At 48.7% G+C, this 21,247-nt stretch overlaps 1 protein-coding gene across 9 annotated transcripts in view; it reads left to right on the top strand.

Moving 5' to 3' along the window:
• The window catches only part of CACNA1E (calcium voltage-gated channel subunit alpha1 E), a 371,824-nt gene that overhangs the window by 187,539 nt on the left and 163,038 nt on the right, over nt 1–21,247 (top strand). For all 9 annotated transcript variants that reach the window (XR_004988714.2, XM_036442246.2, XM_045583159.1 and 6 more), the window contains exons 7-8: nt 394–546; nt 1,729–1,910. Coding sequence is in view for 8 of the 9 variants with exons in the window: in XM_036442246.2 (XP_036298139.1) it covers nt 394–546; nt 1,729–1,910 (335 nt within the window). In the remaining variant the exon portion in view is untranslated. The remainder of the gene's footprint in view (nt 1–393; nt 547–1,728; nt 1,911–21,247) is intronic.

The raw sequence follows: 21,247 nt of genomic DNA, 5'->3' as shown, positions 1-21,247 counted from the left end.
AAAGCAGCTGGTGGAATGGCCGGGGCTGAGATTAGAGGATGGGGAAGATAAACTCTGTCATTGCTCTCACAAGACTTACAGCCCAGCAGGGCGAGGACCAACAGGCACATTCTAATGATTGTAACCTGGAAGACAACCCAGATGAAACAAATGAAGGGCAATAGGCAAGGTCAGGGTGAGGAGGAGGAAGGGACTGATCCATGGGGGAAGTTGGGATGGCAGTTTTGGCTTGACTTGTCCTGGTTTTTCCTTTGCAAACGGTCTTTGTCGGTTCAGGACCAATTATTTTTTTTCCCAGCACCACTTGCCCTATTCCCTCAGAGGGGAGACTGAGCCCGCGCAGTCAGGGGTGCCTAGTGAGGCTCCGTTTGTCATCCTCTTCCTTCCTTCCAGGCCTGCAGATCGTGCTGAAGTCCATCATGAAGGCCATGGTGCCCCTGCTGCAGATCGGCCTCCTGCTCTTCTTCGCCATCCTGATGTTCGCGATCATTGGCCTGGAGTTCTACAGCGGGAAGCTGCACCGCGCATGCTTCATGAACAATTCAGGTGCGCTCCTAGACTGTCTTCTGCCTCTTCCTCCTTCTCCCCTGGGGTCACTGGGGCCATTCAGGGCCTTCATGAGAGACAGCTTGGAAAAGTGTGTTCTATTCCAGCCCTACAAAGAGAACCAGAAGCTTCCTAGTCAGGAGCCTTTTGAGGCCCAACCAGCCCAGCCCAGACTCAACATCCCTGTTGGACACTTGAGATTGCAAAGCTAATAACCTCCTAAGTTTACAGTTGGGGGGTTTCAAGCAGGAGGGCTCAGCTCCCCTATGCACAGCAGAAGGAGGCTGTCAGACACTGTCGGTCTGAAGAAAGACCCTGTGTGCAGGGGCCTCTTCAACCCACAGGCCAGGGAGACCTAGGAGTTTGGAGTCAAAAAAGACACAGATCCCTTCGTATCCACGGAGACGTTTTTCCTTCGTGGTCTATCTCATGACCTTCCTTGCTCTCTACTGTGACCCACACACAGTGTGGAGGGACAGAGGCAACTCTGAGCTTGGCTTGGCAGTGGAGCTTGGGGACTGGTGGGGTATACAGACTCCAAATGCTTTCCTCTTTGTGTCTCATTGCTCTTGGCAAGTTGAGTAGCGTGCCCTGGGAGGAAAGGGGATGGGGAGAGGTTGAAGGAGCCCAATTAGGTACGTGTTTTTTTTAAGAACAGAATCTTTAAAGGACACCTTCCACCTTGGATTTTGATTTCTGATTTTTTTGTCTTTTATTCAAGACCAGGAATTTAGGCCAGAAGAATAGAAAGAGTTAAGACTCACCAAGGGGACTGTAGCTTATGATTGTCCCCAAGAGGCACAGAAAGAACTCAGGATCTATCCTAGAGTCCGAGGTTTAGAAAATCAGTGAGTTGTTCTGCCTTCAACCCAGACCTCTCTGTGTGACCCAGTCCTGTGAATTTCTGGTACGCAGGTGACGGTAGAGGCTGTGGCCCACGGAGAGTGGGGGCCACATGCAGGATTGACTCCGTTTTCAGAGGAGGTTGAGAAACACTGGGTGGAACACGTGGTGTGCGGAGGGTGAGGTGTAGAGAGGCCAGAGGTGGGAGGGAGCCTGAGACAACGAAGGACACACCTTTCTGTGGGAAACCGAGCTGCCTGCTTGTGGCTTCCTGGGGTCATTTCCAGCTCATGCTAAACACCATGTGGTTTATTCCCCACCCTCCCAATGTGCGTGCAGGTATTCTAGAAGGATTTGACCCCCCTCACCCGTGTGGCGTGCAGGGCTGCCCAGCTGGTTATGAATGCAGGGACTGGATCGGCCCCAACGATGGGATCACCCAGTTTGACAACATCCTCTTTGCTGTGCTGACTGTCTTCCAGTGCATCACCATGGAAGGGTGGACCACCGTGCTGTACAATGTGAGTAGAGCTGGCGAGGGCCGGGGCAGGCAGAGGACAGAATTGAGGCGTGAGGCTTCTGCATTGTTTGGGCTGATTCATCCGGGGAAAGGAATGGTTGGAGATGTGCCTGCATGTTTGCAAGCGTGTGTGTCTGTGCCAGTGCCTGTGTGTGTGTGTGTGTGTGTGTGTGTGTGTGTGTGTGTTCAATCATAGGAAATCTTAGCCTCCATTATCTGGCCCCTTGCTAAGTGGAAGTACACAGCTTCTTAATACAGGAAATTACAATGCATATTGGATGGATGAACAGCTAGTTAAATCAGATCAACTCAGCAGTTATGGAGTGTGTTCTGTAACAGGTTTGACGTGGTGCTGGGGTTCAGGGAGGGGCACCAAGGGGTACATATTTCTTGGTTACTGTCTTCCAAGAGCTTACCATTGGTCTTGGAAGATATTGCAGAAGTTCTTAACCCTGGCTGCACTTTGGAATCAGCTGGGAGCTTTAAAAATTTACACCCCCTGGGCTCCACTCCAGACAAATTAAATAAGAATAGCTAGGGGTAAAGGCCTGTCATTGATTTTTTTTTTCCTAAGGCTTCCTAGCTGATTCTAACAGTCAGCCACTGTCAAGAACCGCTGCATTACAGGCACATAAGAAGCGTGCTTAATTGTAAGACTCACTAGGGATGCTGGTGAAAAATTCAGATGCTCAGGCCCTTTCTGTGCAAGGTGTGAATAGTTGGTGAGCTTTGTGCAAGTGCCCCTCATGATTCATATGCTCAGACATGTTGGGAAGGTTCTGAGTGGCCACACAAGACAACTGACGGGCTGTTGGGGATGTTAGGATTCCTGCATGGAGCTGGAAGTTAGGCAGGTGACCACTGAAAGATGCAGTGCAGAGTTCTACAGTAAGACAGGGTCCAGGGTGGCTGCAATTTGATGCCTAAGGAGCTTGGGTGGACAAAACCACTTGGGCAGGTTGCCTTGGTAAGTGCTTGCAAAGGTCTGTACCTCGTATGCAGCCAACCAGCCCACCTGCCAGTAGATACCTTTGGAATCCTCATTCCTCTTACCTGCATTTCCACAGCTTCCTTTGCCCTAAGGTGCCCTCTGTTTCCACTTAACCTAAGTTCTTGGCATAGGATGTTTTATGTGGGGCAGAGTGTGGCTTATGCAAAGCCCCTTTAGAAGGCGCACTGGGGACAATCTGTACTGGAGGGAAAGGAAATGTTCGATCTCAGGAGAGACTCCAAAAGATTGTAGTGCCTGAGGAGCCTGGGTTTGCATAAAGCCTGCAAAGTAGGTGCTTAGTGAATGTCCATTACTCACCTGGGTCCAGCCCCATACAGGCTGAGCAAGGCAGGATGGAGTTTGCCGAGGAGTCATAGAGGTCGAAAGGGCAGCGAAGAAGTCCCAGGGACCAGCTTATGCCCAACAAGCCCAGGGGTTAAGTGTGACTTAGAAAGACCTTGAGGATGCTCTGGGATTCTCGCCAGCTGTGGTGGGGCGGCAGGAAGGAGGGGAAGAAGGAAAGATGGATGAGTGCTGTCACTCCTCATTTGAGATGTGAAGGATGTCTTGAGGCCATGTCACTCAGATTAGCCAGGCGCCTCTGGGAATGACAGCGCTGGCCCCACCGTGGCGGGTGTCATCTGTGGGGCCTTGGGAGTGATGTAATTCAATTATATGTGTAGACTCACCTAAGTGATGTGATAAATGCATGGAAAGCCTGAAAGGAGAGGTGTTGCTTTTGGCGATACAGGCGTGACCTGTTGGTCCTCCAGAGCCAAGGCTCAGAGGACATTAAGACAGGCAGGAAAACAGATGAAGAAACACTCATCACTTCTGTTGGTTTCTTTGTTCGTTCATGAAACACATATTAAATGAGCATCTTCTTCATCTCAAGCACTGTGTGAGGCATTAGGAAAATAGAGAGAAAAAGAGTACTATGATCCCTGCTCTCATGGTGCTCTCTTCCAATTCCCATTTCTCCCTAGTTATCTACCTAACGTATATATGGAGGTCACACAGACTGACAGCAACCCTGCTCTTGTCTCTAGTTTTGTGCCACCCAGGAAGTGGGGAGAAGGAGGTCAAGCTGCAGATCCTCTGAAACCTGTCACTCATGGGCTCCCAGCCAGCCCATCAGCCATTGAACTTCATTGTACCCAATGCCTCCTGCTGCCCCTATAACTAGATCCGGGGTCAAGGAAGCTAGGTGAGCTGTAGGGCTGGTTTCCAGAAAGCAGCTGGCTGCTCACGGGCAGAACGACCTCATGCCCACTTTGAGATGACATCACTTACACAGCATTGGATCTAGGGCCAGGGCATGGAGCCAGGAGTCCACAGCAGAGGCGATGGCCATGGTGAGGTGGATGACTCGGGAGAAGCCGGATGGAAAAGGCGCCCGTTTTCAGCCAGTGGCACAAGGACCAAGGCTGGCTCCTGGGGAGAGAGGGCACACAAAGGCTGGGCTTCATTTGAGCAGGGAACCGGGGTGGGATGCACACTCCGGAGGGAGGGTTGTCTGCTCCCGGGGCAGCGGGTTCAGCGTATTGGACCCTTCCTAATGCTGGGCACAGGGCTTTTAACTTACATCATGCAAGCTTTTAAGTTCTCCAAGTTCATCTGTTCAGCTTGGATAGAAAAGAGGGTCAGGGAGCGGGAGAAAAATTACTTCAGCAGTACAGACTATATACCTACCATTCCTTTCAGTGAGCTCTTGCCCATTGAAAGACAGTGTGAGATGGGAGATGCCTGGGATTTTGGCTGAAAATCAGATTCTGATAGTCCATGTCAACACTGCCTGCATAGTTTTCTCCTTTTAAAACAAAACAAAACAAATATATATATATATATATATATATATATATATATATATATATATATATATATTATTGATTTTTTTCCAAAGAGGAAGAGAGAAGGATAGAGAGTTAGAAACATCGGTGAGAGAGAAACATTGACCAGCTGCCTTCTGCACGCCCCCTACCGGGGACGTGCCCGCAACCAATGTACATACCCCTGACGGGAATTGAACCTGGGACCTTCCAGTCCGCAGACTGACGCTCTATCCACTGAGCCAAACTGGTTTCAGCTAGTTTTCTTCTTTTAATATCAGCTCAGAGCTCTGTAATGACAACATTTTGCATATGCATGAGAACTGGTTGCACACCGTGGAATGAACAATGAACAACTCGTCAACTTCGTATCATAAATACCTGTCTATATATGTATGTTTCTACCTATAGAGAAATCGCTCACTGTGCCATTATCACCACCACCACCATAAGGTTCAAATGTACCTTGAGGTCTCTTTTTTTGCCACCCATTCTGGGAAGGCTCAATTCACCCAGCTGCTGTGTCCTCATAGCAAGGAAAAGGGGAGCCCCTCGTTCCTGGTCCAGCACCTCTTCTATTTGCTGGCAGCAACAAATATGGGAGATTTATTGGTGCCAGTTATGCCCAGGCCAGTAGGAGAGCCTTCAGGTTTACTCTGTACACAGAAACTCTCGCAAGCATGTGGACTCAGTCTAACCTTTTCCTATATAACTTAAGAGCTTCTCTGTGTTTGCATTGCTTATCTGCTGCACAGACACTTCCTTGAATGCCTCCCCTGACCTTGTGGTGCCCTGCTGTTGATTATACTTAACTTCATTTGCATGCAGCTTTCCTCTTTATAATGCATTACTGTAAGGGGGCAAGAAGGTTCTCATTGTCATGGCAACCTGAGTCTTCCATGCTCCAGCTAGTCTCTACCCAAACTTCCACTCTGCTTGATCAAACTCCAACTGGATTCTTGGCTTCCCTCTCCCCTTGTGGTAGAAAGAATGCAAAGCAGCGTGTGGTTCTGCTGGCTGCTGCTTCCTGTTTTGACTGTCTCTCCAAACAAGAGTCTCCTCAACTTGCATAGCCTCGCCTCTTCTTACTAGTTTAATTCAGGTATTTCTTCTAATCTGGATGGGGGTTCCTTCCGCCAATACAATATGTTCTTCCAGTCAATGCTGTTCTCTCTACGGATGCGACTGTGGCTTGGGAATTAGCTTCTAACCCTCATCCCGTGGGCCAGATGGGACTCGGAGAACTGGCTTTCTCCTGGTTCTGGTCTTATTTCTCTGTTGTCATACTGGGTGTATGTTATCTGCTGTTTGTGTTATGAGGACATGTATGGGTTGCAGAGTTTTCCGGTCTCTGTTCACAACTCCTCTCATCCGGGCTCTTAAAGTCCAGTATTTTTTTTCACCTGTATTTCTGTAGCTCGAGCTATTTCTCTTCTCACTTGATGTTGATCAACTTATGCAGATACAGACATTTCTTGGAGACCTGCTGTTTCTCCAGCGATGCAGGTACGCCAGCTGCATCTGTTATGACTGCCCGGGATGCTCCATGCTGCTGGGGTGGAAGAGATTTTTATAGCTTTCACTGGCTTTTGGCAAGAAGAGGCAACTGTAGGCTGGATGCTTTCTGAGAGTCTTCCCGAGTCCTCAAGAGCCCTTTGGTCTGTAACATGCCTATGGCTCTCCTTTAAGTTGCTTTCTCTCAGCTGCACATGCTTAATAATTTTTCAGTGGTGAGCAGCAACTTCTTTTGCCTCATTGATGTTTTGCTTATGTGTGGCATGCCTAAGAATAATACCGTATCCGAGACTGATGAAGAAAATGCCATGTCCAATTTTGGAAGCTTCTCTGATTTTAAGGTATCTACAGAGAACACTGCTGGTTCTGGAGTCCCTAAGACCAGGGAGTGTGTTTGTACATCTTTGCTCAGTCCCCCTCACCCACCTCCTCCACATGCCCTGGGAACAGAACACATGTAAAACTCATTTGACAAACAGGGGGCCGGAGCCTCCCATCATCTTATGGTGGGAGAGCAGTAAGTGCACAAGCTGACCTCCGATCAGGAATATGGTTCATAAAATGCGTAGATTCCTGTGTCCAGGATAAGCCATGCTTTGGAATAGGCTTTTCTTTCCCCACATCCCTGTCTGCACTGCCCTGTTCCTGTGTCCTTGCAGGGAGTCTGGGAACCTGTCAAACAGGTGACCCTTGGAGTCTGATACTAGTGTCTGTTCATCTGTGACTTGCCCTATACACAGAGGGGCTGGGAAGTGGATCCTGGAAGTTAGTTTGTCCCCTTTCCCATGGGGGCTGAGAAGTGAAGGTTGGGAGGAAGAGCGAGACTTGAGTTTGGACGTGAACGAAGAATTTGCGATGCTCATTTGATATGGTGGCGTCAGGAGGGAGTTGGATAAATGAGACTAGCATAGATGGCTAGGCGGGGTTTCCAGTGTATAGATGGTACTGAAAGTCACAAGATCACTGGATAAGACAGAAAGGAAGTGAATCTGTAACTATTGGGAGAGAAGAGGTTCCAGAAGTGAAGTTCAAGGCTAATATGTTGGTGAATTGAGGAGTTATCTGGGAGGAGACGGAGAAGGAGCTGTAGGGAGGAGAGACAAAACTCAGGGAGTGGCCAACCTTGAGGTCAAATACAAAGAGGGCTTCAGAAAGGAGGAGATAGAGGTGATACCAGAGTCAAATGCTGCCGGTGGGTCACAGAAGATGACAGCTGAGGAACCACCTTCAGGGACCAGGAGCAGTCTGAGTGGAGTTGAAGGCTGGATACCTGATTGGAGAAGGTTCTAAAAAGGGTTGGAAACAGCGAGTCTGTACAGATCTTTGTGTTGAATTTTGTTTGGAAGGGAAGCAGAGAAAATGGGGCAGGGGGAAATGCCATTCATTCGCTGATGACAGTGAATCCTTCAAGATTAAAAATCATTGATGATGAAGGAGAGGTGGAGACAGCTGGTAGAGCCTAAAAACCTCCTAAAGCAGATGACAAGGGAAGGGCTTAAGCCATCAGAGCCCACATGGAGGGCCAGGCTTGCTCGGAGCTCCACACTTTATCACAGCCAGGAGGGAAGGCTGCAGGGTTGCAACATGGGCATGCAAACATGGTGTTGGTAGCTTGTGGAAATTCTCCTGGTGCTTCTATTTTTTCAATGAAATAGGAAGTAAGGACCTTAGCAGAGGGTGAGAGGAGGAGGATGTTGGAAGTTTGAGGAGAAGGTGTGAAATTATTTTCTAGGCGAGTGAGGGAGTGAGTGTAGGGGGACTATGATTCAGGGCCCATTGGGGGTTAGTGGTGAAGGGGTTACAGTGGGACCGGTGAATGCGATGTGTTTGCCTCTGGTCACATTTGGCCACTGAGGTTCAGACAGGACATAGGTGGGCAGTTGGCTTTAACTAGAATGCTCTTGCCAGGGAAATGCAACAATGTGACCGAGGGTCCAGGCTGTGCTCTTAGCAGGGCAGCGGGCTTAGGGCAGAGGCTGTGGAAAGGGAGTACAACAAATTGGATTGCAGGCCCTTTCTGAAATATTATTCTTGAATTTCCTGGACAACTTCCATCTGTGGAGTAAATGGAGAAACCTATCTTATTGCACAGAGGAAGTAAGAAGTGAGTTCTGAAACTGAATGTTCTGGTTTCTAATCTGCTGCTCAAACTGCCTCCAGCAGCAGCAGAAGGAGTGTGTACATCAATGAACAGGTGAGTGTGTGCCCAGGTGCAGAGGAAGCTGTGCCCAGAATGGTCAGGACACCTCCTGAGCCTTCTCAAGCTGCCCTCCTGGGTGCCTGGTTCCAGCCCAGCTCAGAACTCTAACTTGGGGGGACATTTGGGGACTGACACCCACCAGGCCCACCCACTGGCCTCACAGGCGTTGTCCTCTGCCATCTTGTTTTCCTCCTCGGAGTATCTATGTCTTCATTAAAACACATTTATGCTCGAAGCTTCTGCTGCTGCCTCTGGCAGCCCCTTCTCCATGTCCATTACCTGTCCTCTCTCTCAGCACCGCTGGGCCAGGAGCCTGACCACAGTCGTCCACCTGTGGGAAGGAACTGTGGTTTTCCTTTTCTCCTCCACACATGTTTTCCCGTGTATGGCTGCCTTCACCCTGGAATTATTCCTGTTCTTTCCTATCTATCCTTGTTTCTTAATAATTTCTCAAACCAGAGAGGCTGTCATGTTTGGGGCCTATTCCAAATATGCTAAATTTGCCTCCTGATCGGGTGCCTGGATGTCACACCACACACCAGGCCAACCTCCAAGCCGGGTCTGAGCGGAGCCATCAGGCTGGCTCAGAGCTCCTTTCTCCAGCCTTCACTAATATGCAGTTTAATTTCTGATCCGCCACCAGAGGCCTCGGGTACCTGATGTGTCATGCGGTCTCAGGCCATAATCTCTCTGTTTTGAGTCGACACCAGGCTTTAGGATTAAAGGGCAGAAATTGACTGAAGTGGTGCTTTGGTGATGCAGTGGCTGCTGCAGACACTTCCCACTGGATCACTCTGGAACCCAAATCCTTACGGAATTCTCAGCCAGACAGGGATGGCACTGAGCCTGTCGCTGGCACACTGGGCAAGCCAAGAGGTCTCTGTTCATTTTTCTCCATTTATCATTCTCTGGAGAAGTATTTATTGAGCCCTCTCGGTGTGGCCCATCTGAGAATCGCTTGGAGGCAGTCAGTGTAATGCAGATTCCTGGGCTCTGCCTGGATCTGAGGAACCAGCAGCTCCCGAGGAGGAAGAAGGACTCTGTCTGTAACAAGCTCCCCCATAGTTCTGAGGCCTCTGTTCCGCGTGACCTTCATTAGCAGGCTTGGGGAGAATAAGTCGGGGAGCAAGTGGAGAAAATACTGAAGAAAAAGCCTTGGCCCTGCCCGCTGCCCCACTGGACAGGTTTCCATGAGGTCAAACTTGATTCGGTATTTGTCTAATACAAAGTGACGGATGCCCAAGGGCATCTCAGGGAAGAGGGCCAAGGCCCACTGGCGTTCCCATCCTCCCTTGCCTCAAAGTCTCTCTCTCTCTCCCATCTCCCATCCCCAGGTCACTGCCCTTTGTCCTGAGCAGGGGACTTGCCATCTGAGATCCGTAGATGGCTCTGTGGCTTCTACAACATTTGTCTTTAATTCTGTTTTCGAAATGTACCTTTTTACTGCCACAGTCCAAGATATACACCGCTGATGAGATCTACAACCAATCTAATAACAGCACAACAACCCCACTACGTTCTGCATGTTTACACACGCCTATCGTAGAGCTCTAAAACCTTCAGCTGTGAAGAAAGGTGTACCTTAGAGTTGAGGAAGTAGAGCATTGCAAAAAAGAAAGCCACCCTAATTTAAAAAGTCACACATCATCCACGTGGCAGAGACCAAATTCTCGGCCCTGGAGACCACCCGGGGCCATGCCGGCTTCATTCTGTTCCATGCAGACCTTGGTGTAAAGCTTCTGTGTTATCTCCGCCTTCATTTGAACTTGGTGTCAATGTGCTATTGATTAGACAACGTGTGGTTCTGTGTTAGTTCTTTTAAAAAGAAGTCAGGCCTGAGCTTGTCTGCTCACATAAAGTGATGAAAGTGAGTGCACTCTAGCTCTTCTGTGTGATTCAGGGTTTTCTCAATACCGCGCAGCTGAAACAAAATACAGAAGTAAGCGGGATGCCAAAGCCGATACGGGACTCATGACCATCACCTCTCACCCCGGCTTCCCACATTTTCCCCTCCTAAAAACATCCTCATTTTTGGAGTGATGGATGCTACATCAAACAAATGTTTTCTGTTATCATTATAAACATATTTATGTTAAATACTTATAGGCCAAAGTTGTCCATTTTTGTAAGTGGTGTGCATTTTGTAAGTGGCTCTGATGAAGATCTTGTTTGAAAAAATGATTTCTGTGCTAGAGGTGGAATACCAGGGGTTCGGAATCCGAGTCCCCCCTCTCCTCCCGGTGTGACAGGGGCAGTTTACTTCGCCTCTGCGCCTTCGCTTCTTTACCTGTAAAGTGAGGGTGATGATGGCAGCCAGCCCATCGGGTAGCGGTGAGAGCTGAGATGAGATGGCACATGGGAAGCTCTGTGGGGTCACGTTATCATTCAGGCCACCTTGTGAGAACTTACTGCAGACCGTCCTCTCCCGCTGCCCACTGTACAGATCAGACCGTCTCAGCCTGGCCGCTTTGTACCTTTCATTTACATCGTTGCCAATCTTGCATCCACACTCCTTGAATTATCTGAGCTCAGTGCTTCCTCTAAAAATTTGGCGGCTCCTCCTCCACCAAGCCTTCCCTGACTGTCCCTGAGAAATTCAAAGGAGGGAGACCTTTCCTCGGAGTCCTCTCCCCCGGATCAAATGCTAGTAGCCCCATTCCACCTCCTGCATCAGGCACGGTTCCCCAGAGCTGGGTAAGTGTTCAGTGAGTGCTCGTTCATGGATGCTCTGACTGCACTGAGTGACCCGAGGACCCGGCAGAGGGGCCTCGGCATGGGCAGCAGGGCTCTGTGCTCAGATGAGCGAGCTGTTGTCAGCGGGGGCATCACTCACGCCCGACCCTGGCTGACACCCCCGTCACTGCTGGCTTCTCTTCCTGCTCCACTCCAGCCCACCTCCCTGCCTCCTGTGACAGGTAGAAGGAGAAAACCAACCAGCAGCGGGGTGGTGATTTATTCGAGTGTTTACAGGGGGTTGGTGTGTAATTAGCAGTTTGCCTCACTGACACAGTTGGCCTCTCTGGCTTGGAACCTGGCTCTGAAATACTCTTAAAGAGACCCATACCTAGGTGACATCACAGGCCTCGTCTCTGTGATGAAACATGACCAAGAAAAGCACCCAAATTGAAGACTGTCCTCCCCACACACACACCCCTCCCTCCCCCACAAATTTGTTTCTTAAATCACTCCCTTGCTGAATCCACCTTTGACTTAGACCTTTTTACCAGCTCCCCTTCTTACCTTTGTGAATATCAGCTAGGGATCCAGTACCTACAGGGAGGATCAGGACACGGCCACTAGGTCCCCTTCTGCCACAAGCCCCGCAATTGCAGGCAGCACACCTCTCTTCCTACGTGCCTACTAGCTGAGTAAATAAATGTGCATTTGTGTAGTCATTAGTAATTGGGGGTAATACCGCCTGCTGTTCCTACCACTAGTCTTGTAGCAATTACATGAGCTAAAATATATGAAAGCTCTCTGAAAAACACGCTCAGCCCTCCTGTGCGAGTGATCTTTTTATGAGTTTTTGCTTCTATGAGCTGTGCAGGTATAGACTTGGTTCTGCTAAGTGAGCAGTTTTTTTTTCTGTGTGTGTGTGTGTGTGTGTTTTGTTTTGTTTTGTTTTCTATTCAAAGAGAGTGTCTGGTTCCTTCAGAGACACAGAAGGCAAATTCTCCCATCATGATTCCAGCTCTGTGTCCTGGGTGTTCTCAAGACATGTGCTTTGGCTTATAGATAGTGTTGTTTCTATTATGCACATGTTGAAAAACATACCTGTATTTGATATAAAAATGGCTATTGAATGCCATTAAGGGTTCATCCCAGCTCTTGCTAACTTGCACAGCCCTGGACTAGCAGGTGCAGTGCTGATGCTGCAACCAAGGCTGAATTCGGAAGTGGGATCCGGACTGCACTTTGCACACATCAGGGCAGACCTGACATTGATCTGCAGCGTGTTCCCTAGTGGCTGGGACGGAGCCTTGATAAAGTTTTCACCAAGTTGGCATAATGAGAAAATAATGACACTAGAGTTTTTTTCGTGAAACAAAATTCGTTCAACTTGAAGATGAATTTAAAAAATGATAACGTTCTTTCTCAGCAAAATACCAAGTAAACAAGCCTATTGCAAACCTGGATTCTTTCGTTTTCATTTTGTGAAAATTCTCTGATCTGTGAAAGCTAAAACAGCATGTAGTAATGTAGATTTTATTTAGCTGATAGATTAATCCATTAATGTAATTATATTGATATAAATAACTTGTGGACGTACAATTTGGCTGTCAGCTTCGTGCTTGAGTTTTCTTTTTTTCATCCTGGTGACGCTGAACTTTTTACATTAATTTTAACAGGAATTACTAGTGGCTCATGTGATTTGTCACCGAAGAATAAATATCTTAGCAGACCAATTAGGCTGGTACGGTGAGTACCATAGGACTAGGCAGTTCTAGACATTAAATTGTACTCCGAAGACTGGGTTCGAGTTCAGGCTTTGTTTTTTACTAAACCCCCTCGCCCCCACACTGTGATCTTGGGCAAGTCACGAGACTCCTTTTCCTCTTCTGTGAAATCAGAGCACCAAATCAGTACTAAGTTCATATCATGACTGTAAGAATTAAGTAAGCGTGCCTCTGTGCAAGTGCCTTGTGTACTGAGATATGCTTTAGCAATTTAAGGTATTTTTAAAATACTTGAAACTTTTGAACAGTTATGTTAGAGTTTCTATCATCGATGAGTTCACAATGCAGACTTTCTATTGATGAGTTCACAATGCAGACTTTCTACATGTCCTTCAGTGTGTTTTGACAGATATAACCAACTGGGTCCCTTGGAATAAAAGTGAAATATATATTCAAAATATTGTTGGCATCTTTCTCTTTCCTCTGTGCACAGAGCATCATAACGCCATGACCTTTTTTGAGTCATTTCCTTGAGTAATTAGAGCCATCATCCCTAAATAATTTGTATAAAAATAGTAGGCCCAGCGGTTGAGCATTGACCTATGAACCAGGAGGTCACCAGTTCGATTCCCAGTCAACTTGAAGATGAAGTTGCCGGCTTGATCTCCATTGGGGGCGTGCAGGAGGCAGCTAATCAATGATTCTCTCTCATCCTTGATGTTTCTATCTCTCTCTTTCTCTCTTTCCTCTCTGAAATTAAAAATATATATATTTCTTAAAAAGATCATGCTCCCCAAAGAGGCAGGCATCCAGGGCACTTCCTGGGACCACAGAGTCGGTTGCCTCACTGAGCCAGCAGTCTTGGTCTTCCCTCAGCTGAGTCAGTCTTCCCAGGAACGGAAACCTTTCCTGCCATCCTGAGCTCCTAGGAGCAGCTGTGACTGGCAGCACACGGGGCCTGGGAGAGGTTACCACAGAGGCATGGCCAGTGTTTAGTCTGTGTGTGTGACAGCGAGAGCGAGGGTGCGTGTCTCTCTTTTGTACACAAGTTATTTATTATATCAGGGCTAAATCAATTGCAAAGTAGGTTATTGAAATTGGATTGCAGGCATCTTTAGCAAGGGGGGAAGTGGACGAGAAAGGTGGGAGGTTGGAATGAGGAGACTCAGAGGGAGAGGCCGAAGGAAACAATGTGGGGGTCTTCCTGTCAGGAGAGTCCTGCACTGGTGTGCAGTGGAGCTTGTATACCTGGAGCCCCTGGGCTAAAGGATCTTCTAGAGCGTTCTCTGTCTCTGGTACTTGGGAAGTAGCCTCCTGGGGATGTATCTGGATTTACAATTTGTAAATAAATAAATGAAGGCATGGCCTAGCGCTGCAGTTGGCACAGTCTGCAGTGAGCTACCCCATTGGTTTGGTGCCTGACATGATCACACACATGCTGGGCCTGTGCATCCTAACAGAGGCAGCCAGGGAAGGGCGTGTCCTCAGGGCGTACCGTTGTCACTGGACCCAGACTCGGGTTCAGGGGTCTCATCCTCCCAGGCGCTCCAGCTCCCTGCAGGCCTGGGCAACTCTTTGCCATCTCCAGCGGCTCTCGGTGGATCAGAATCACTCGTGAATTCTCTTTTGTACAGATTTGATAAAGGGGCTTTCTTGAGTACCAGAAGTACTATACATAATTCATAACGCGAAGCAAGATAAAGTAGAAAGAGCGAGAAAAGGTAATAACTGAGGAATTCAAAGGTTTAAGCTTTGTCACAAGCTGGGAGCATGAGTCAGCAGCACATATGTCTCGAGGGGGAGCTTTGCATATGAGGCTTGGGGGTCCAGGTGTCCAAAGAGGAGGAAGAAGGAGGGGTGTGGAGGAGAGGGTGGGAGAGGCAGGGAGGAAAGGGGCAGGGCATGAGAGGGGATGAATTCTAGCTCTGCCCTGCCTCCTCCCCTCGTCTCCAAGAGAGGAAATATCCTGGGCTTTAATCATCTCCCCATCTCTCGTGTCTCTCCCGGTTTAATTAAATTCCTGTTCTAATTTGGAAGAGCTTGCATATCCTTTTTTGCTGTGGTGACCCATCTCTTCTGAGACCCATCCTGGCACTCAGAGCAGCTATGCCCTCTGTGGGGACTTGGCACCTCTGTGGCATCTGCAGCCATGGGCAGTGGGCAGTGAGGTGCTGGGCGGAAGTTGGCTCGGGAGGAGAAAGGGCATCTCTTGCTGCTGTCAATCATCTTGTTTCCCATGGCTTCAGTCTGTCACTCCTCCCATTCACACACTTCACATTGTTCTCATTATGTTCCTTCTCCTCTCTTTGAACAAAACACACTTTGTTGGGACTTCTTCGAAGATTAAGTAATACCTACAAGAGAGAGGAAAGACAAGGAGCACATGAATAATAATATTGGCTGCCATTTATTTATCTTTTATCTCCCGAGTGCCAGGCACTGTTTGGCCCTTTATACGTCTGAGCTCTAATTCTCCAGTAATCCTGTGGTTGGCTCTGATGGTTCCTTGTTTGACAAATGAGACAGTTGAGGCACAGAGAAGGGAAGTGACGTGCCCAAGGTTGTACAGATATTAAAGTGGAAAGCCTGGATTGGAACTTAGTGTTGGCTAACTACAATAGAAAAAGCTCAAGCTCTTCCATTACTCCCTGCTGCCATCCGTTAGAGCAGCATGGGTGTTGGTAGGTGATTGAGCAACCCAGTTTGACTCCATTTACCCCCAAACTTTAGAGTGCCTCCCGACTGCCAGGACCTGTGCTCGATGCTGATGGTAAGAGATGTTCCCACCCTCAAGGAGAGCAGACAGACTGTGTTCATGGGATGCCGTAACAATGTGTTGTGGCTCCAGTGCTGTGACAATGGACTCATTCTGGGCTTTGTAGGGAACCTCCCAGTGGCATATTTGGCCAAGGGGTTGCTTGGTGAGTTCAAGGAACAGAAAGCACATCAAGAGGGGTGTGGAGAGGGAAGGGATCAGAGAGAGAGAGTCAGGGCCAGAACACAGCGAGTCTCCTGGGTCTTGTTTTGCATTTGATGGGACATCTTTGTTGAAGTATTTTGAGCAGATGAATGACACAATCTATGTTGAAAGGTTAGTCTGGCTTCTGGGGAGAACTGGCCCTAGTGGAGCAAGAGTGGATGTGGTTAGAAGGCAATGGTGGTGTGTCTGGGATGGTTATTCTGGCGGCGAGCCATGGTCAGATTGGGATATACATTGAAGGTAGAGCTGGTAGGACTTGCTCATGGATTTAATGTTGCATAAGAGAGAGAGAGAGAGAGAGAGGCAGAGACCAATGATGGCTTCTCAGTTGCATTAATGTGTTAACAGAGGTGCCATTTACCAAGACGGGAGCCTGGAGATGGGATAGGTTGGTTGGGTAGGGTTAGCAGTTTAGTTGGGGGACATGTTAAATTGGAGATGCCTGTTTGATGCTTATTATTTATCCAAGCTAGAGCTGTCACGAGAAGCTAGCACTTGGGTACCTGAGTCTGATGAATCTGGAGCACAGAGGAGAGAGCAGGGCAGAGATAGATATTGGAGAAGCATCAATGTATTAATGGTTCTAGAGTCAGGGTTGATTGGCTGAGGTCCCATCGGAAGAAGGCATAGATGGAGAAGAGGAAAAGGACTGAGCCCTGAGAAACTACAACTTCATGTATCATTTGCACAGCGGTAGGGCTATAACTAAGGCAGCGACAATTGGGGGTTTTCTCTTACAGCTATTTCTTTGGGGAATTTAGCCCAAATTTAGACTTATCACTTCTCTTAGAAAGTTACCAGGATAATAACATGTTTATGACAGGGACTACTTCACCACAGGGAGGGAAAATAGGAATTCCCGAACAGCCAATGAGCTTGTGTAGGACAGATAGGGTACCAGGTGTGAAGGGTGCTCTTTGGTCTGAATCTGTTCTGGTCTGGTTTATTTCCCTTTGGTCTGCTCCTATAAAAGTTATATTTTCCCCCAGGATGATGTTGTTTATAAAGCTGTGTTTTTATTTCTATAACTATATTTCTTTTCATTCAACAAAATGTTTTGATGGCTGACTATAAAGTAGACACTGTGCTAAGGGCTGGAATGCTCCCTTTTTGAACTTGCTGCTCCTCTAATAATTCCTTTGCTGCTTTTGGTTACTTCTTCCCTCCTATCTGATCTTGATTTGTGTACATTTGTTATATAATAATGTGTATATCGATATCCATACCTGTTTCCCACAGTGTATATTTTACCCATTTATTTTACCCAAAGGCTAACTTTACCCCACTAGAGTTTAAAACTCAAGAGGGTAGGAATTTGTCTCACTCACTGCTATTAATAGTTGCTGCTCAGATCAATACTTGGCACTAGGTACGTTTTTAAAGAAATGTTTGCTGAGCCGGGACCGGTTTGGCTCAGTGGATAGAGCGTCGGCCTGCAGACTGAAAGGTCCCGGGTTCGATTCCGGGCAAGGGCATGTACCTTGGTTGCGGGCACATCCCAGGTAGCGGGTGTGCAGGAGGCAGCTGATCGATGATTCTCTCTCATCGATGTTTCTAACTCTCTATCTCTCTCTTCCTCTCTGTGAAAAATCAATAAAATATATTTAAAAAAAAGAAAAAAGAAAAAAAGAAATGTTTGCTGAATGACTAACTGATGGTCTGGGCTCATAGGGTCAGGCGGAGGTCAATGCACTGTTCCTCTTACAGTTACTGTTACTCCCCAGTTCTCTGGTGGCCAGAATGTTTGTGAGCTGGGTGGCTGCCATCAGGGACCTAATCTTTGCTCTGAGAACCGCATTGCCATGCGAGAAGCCAGCTGGGTATTCAAGCCATTCACCTGGGTGTCCTTAGTAAACTGACCATCCCAGTTCAGTTGAGTCCTATTAACAAAAGCATTCATTAGAGCAGTGTTTCCCAACCTTCTCTCATGATGAGAATCACCTGGTGGAGTTGTTAAAACACAGATTCCTGAATCCCAACTAAGAAGTGCTAAACTAGAATTTTTGGGAACATATAGGTAAAATTGTATACTTAACTAGTGCTCTAAGACAGATTTTATATACAGAGCACTAAGTTAGGTATGCAATTTTACCTATATGTTCTCAAAAATTCTAGTTTAGCACTTCTTAGTTGGGATTCAGGAATCTGTGTTTTAACAACTCCACCAGGTGATTCTCATCATGAGAGAAGGTTGGGAAACACTGCATTAGAGGGTGCACAGGATCCATATTTATGCATGAAGGTAATATGGGGTCTCCGAGGGACAGGGAAGAGATCAAATTCCCAAGGGGTCCTCAGGAGGCTTTCATTCAAGCTCCGAGTTGGAGCCACAGCGCGCCTCAAACACTGCTAGGGAGAGTTTGAATCTGTGAAAGAATAGGAGGTAAGAGAACCTCTGGCCTTAAGAATTGGGAGACCTCTTTTATCCTTGGGGCTCTACAGGGTTGTGAAAGGACCACGGTGGGGAATCAGAGTGTTCTAAGCCCTTCAGGGTAGAAATGCACTGGTTTTCCCAACAGCCTTTTGAGGTAGGACTGTGATATCCCCGTACTACAGCCGGGAAAGCCACTGCAGTCTGCCCTGGAGTCTGTGCTTTTAACCGTGTGTTACAACGATCTCAAAATGGGCATCGCTACAGGGCCATTTGGGAGCACAGAGAAGTTGTTTGATATGCTTACGTGTTGTGTTTTGATTTGTGATCTTGTTGTAGGGAGTAGCTGTGTGTGAAAACTGACTATTTGACGCGGCAAGCGTGTGTGAACCCTGTAATTAGTATTTCCAAGAGAGAACCGGTCTCCCTGCCACCCTCCCTCTCCTCGTTGGAGGGTTTGCTCATGACACTTTTTTTTTTTGGGGGGGGGGGGTGTTCATAAGAGAGAATGTTAAAGTAGGGCTGTCCTTTTGATGAACGTCCTGGAGGGTTTGGGACTTGAAAACTAATCAGATGCTGTTAAGCGTTTTTCACCTTTGATCCTCTGTACTGAGGAATTCTTAATGAGGGTTCTGTGGCTATCAGAGGAGCCATTGCCTGCCTTCCCATCTCTTGGATCGTCACCAGGTGTCCAGGGCAGGGCGATCAGGTTGGCAGCAGCCGCCTTGCGGACCTCCAAAGGCAGCCCAGGCAGAGGGTGGTGGTAGGAGATGCACACCCCTTCTCTGAGAGGAAGTCTGGGGGTTGCCCTCTGACCCGTTCCCCTCCACACCTTGCCCTCCACCAGGTGACAGCTGGCTGCTGGCTCCTGGGAGCAGATTTTAAGAGGGGCTTCTAGTGTTGGCTGGACTTGTCCTGATTGGAAAGAAAGGTCCTCACTGCAGCCCAGGAGTGGTACCCATATGTCCAGCTTCGAGCCTCAGTGCCACCTGCAGCCCGTAGCAGGTGAATAGTTTTACCCTGACCCTGCCTCAGATCAGGGTGCCATCCACTGCCAGAGTGTGGGCCTTTGGGGAAACTCACTGCACCTCTGCCATGGGCTCCTTTTGGGGTGTAATCAGGACCCTCAGACCCCATTAATGTCCCCAGATGGGTCTGGGTCCAGCAGAGCACTGCGCCCTTCAGGCCGGCCTGGCAGCGCTGTGTGTGCAGGGGCTGCGGAGGCCTTTGGGAGGAGCCAGGTTGGCGGCGCTGTCCTCGGGGAGAGCCTGGGAACTGCAGGAGGTGGAGTGGTTGGGCTTGGCCCCTGGAGGCAGCACTTCATTGGGGCCAGTGGCGTGTGTTTTCTCAGTCTCAGGCCTTACGCTGTAATTAGGCTCCTCGTGCCACATCCTAATGACAAGGGTGAGCGGCTGCCAAGTCACCTGCTACAAAATTGGGTCGCCTGTCACACTTCCTGTGGGACTGAGGTAGAACTGTGCTTACTACACACCTTGCCCTGGGTCTGAGCCCAGATTGCAGCTGGAGGGAGGACAGGAGGCCTCTCTGGGCCACTCCACTCTCCCGGGGCGGAGACTCGGCCCTGGGCTGCGTCCCTTAGCCCAGGAGGGAACCTTCAGTCTTTCTCAGTCTGATTTAGGACAGTGGCCCCAAACCTCTCGTGTGTGGGAGGGACCAGAAGGGTCCGCCGTCATTCTGAGCGTGGGGACCGGACCAGGCCGTTACCTTTCGTCTTTGTGCAGAGCCCCGCTCGCCAGTGGATAGCTCTTCTCTGGGGATGGAAATAAGAACTGTCCAGAGAATGAGCGGGCGAGGGAGGAAGGAGAGAAAAGAAAGTAATTCTGAGTGGGTGTGCATGCCCAGGCACTCATGCACTTCAGCAGGGAGAGAAATTAGAACAATGGGGAAGAAAACTCGGCTGGGGAGAGGGAGGCAGAACACGGACAAAAGGAAGGACAGAGCTGCCTGAAGAGGCAGGGGAAGAATCTCGTGTCCAGGAGAGAGAAGCAGGGGAAGGGAGTGAGGAGCAGGGGCAGAAAGCCGGGGTGGGGGAGAGGGAGGGCAGAGTCCTGTGAGCATGTGTGCGTACATATATGTATACATGAGTACATGTGTGTGCAAACGTGAGTGTGTGCACACATGTGAATGTGTGCTTCTGTGTGCACATTTGTACAAGTGTATGTGTGCACATGTGGTACGTGCATATGTTTGTGTCTATGTATGCATGTGAGTGTGTGTGTGTGTGTGTGTGTGTGTGTATACACATGTGCACACACTCCATTTTTCAGGTGCTATGGCACCACTTATTCTGGAAGCCAGAGTGATGCCCAAGCCAGCACTAACACCTCAAGCCAAAACACGTGCAAGAAGAGAATCCCTTTTATTGTTTTCTCTTCTTTATGGATTTGAAACAGGAATAACAATGGGGGGGAAAAACCCACAGGAAAAAAGAGGCAGGGGGAAATCTGTCAAGGAGGCATGAAAATTTAATCAGCATCCAGTGTTCTGGCGGTTCAGGAGCCGGCACAGCTCGCATTGTCTGTCTCCATGGCTATTTCTGTCGCCTCCCAGGGCCCTCGCGCAGCACTCGCCGCTGCCCAGAGCCTGGAGGGTGGGCCTGGACGTCCCTGGTCCCTGTCCTGGGTTCTGATGTGGGTGGGGAGAGAGGGGCTCATGTCTTGGGGAGCGTCCGCAGAGGGTTCGGGCTCTACCTCCCAGGTATTGGTGCAGACGGTGATTTTAGTGCAGACTTTCATCCCCGTGGGCTGGCTATGAACTTGAGGTCATTTGAGCTTGTGAAACTCAGTCATGTGACCTGGGGTCTATGGACATGGATTCATTCGTATGTGCTGCTTTGTCTCTCGGTGACTTGCAGCATAGTTGCTCTGTGCCACTCCTTTTGAAGCTCACGGCTTTCGTGGCATGCAAGGTCCTGTGTCCTTCTGTCACTCTCTGGTTGCTTTTTCTCCTTCGGGCCCTCATTTCTTTTCACACACCCTCTCTGGGGGTATAGGTGGAAGTCCCTGGACCCTATGCTGATGACTCAAGTTTATAT

Source organism: Pipistrellus kuhlii, unplaced genomic scaffold, assembly GCF_014108245.1.
Source record: "Pipistrellus kuhlii isolate mPipKuh1 unplaced genomic scaffold, mPipKuh1.p scaffold_m20_p_18, whole genome shotgun sequence".
In the NCBI taxonomy this organism is placed as follows: domain Eukaryota; kingdom Metazoa; phylum Chordata; class Mammalia; order Chiroptera; family Vespertilionidae; genus Pipistrellus; species Pipistrellus kuhlii.
This window is presented reverse-complemented; position numbering and strand designations above follow the sequence as displayed.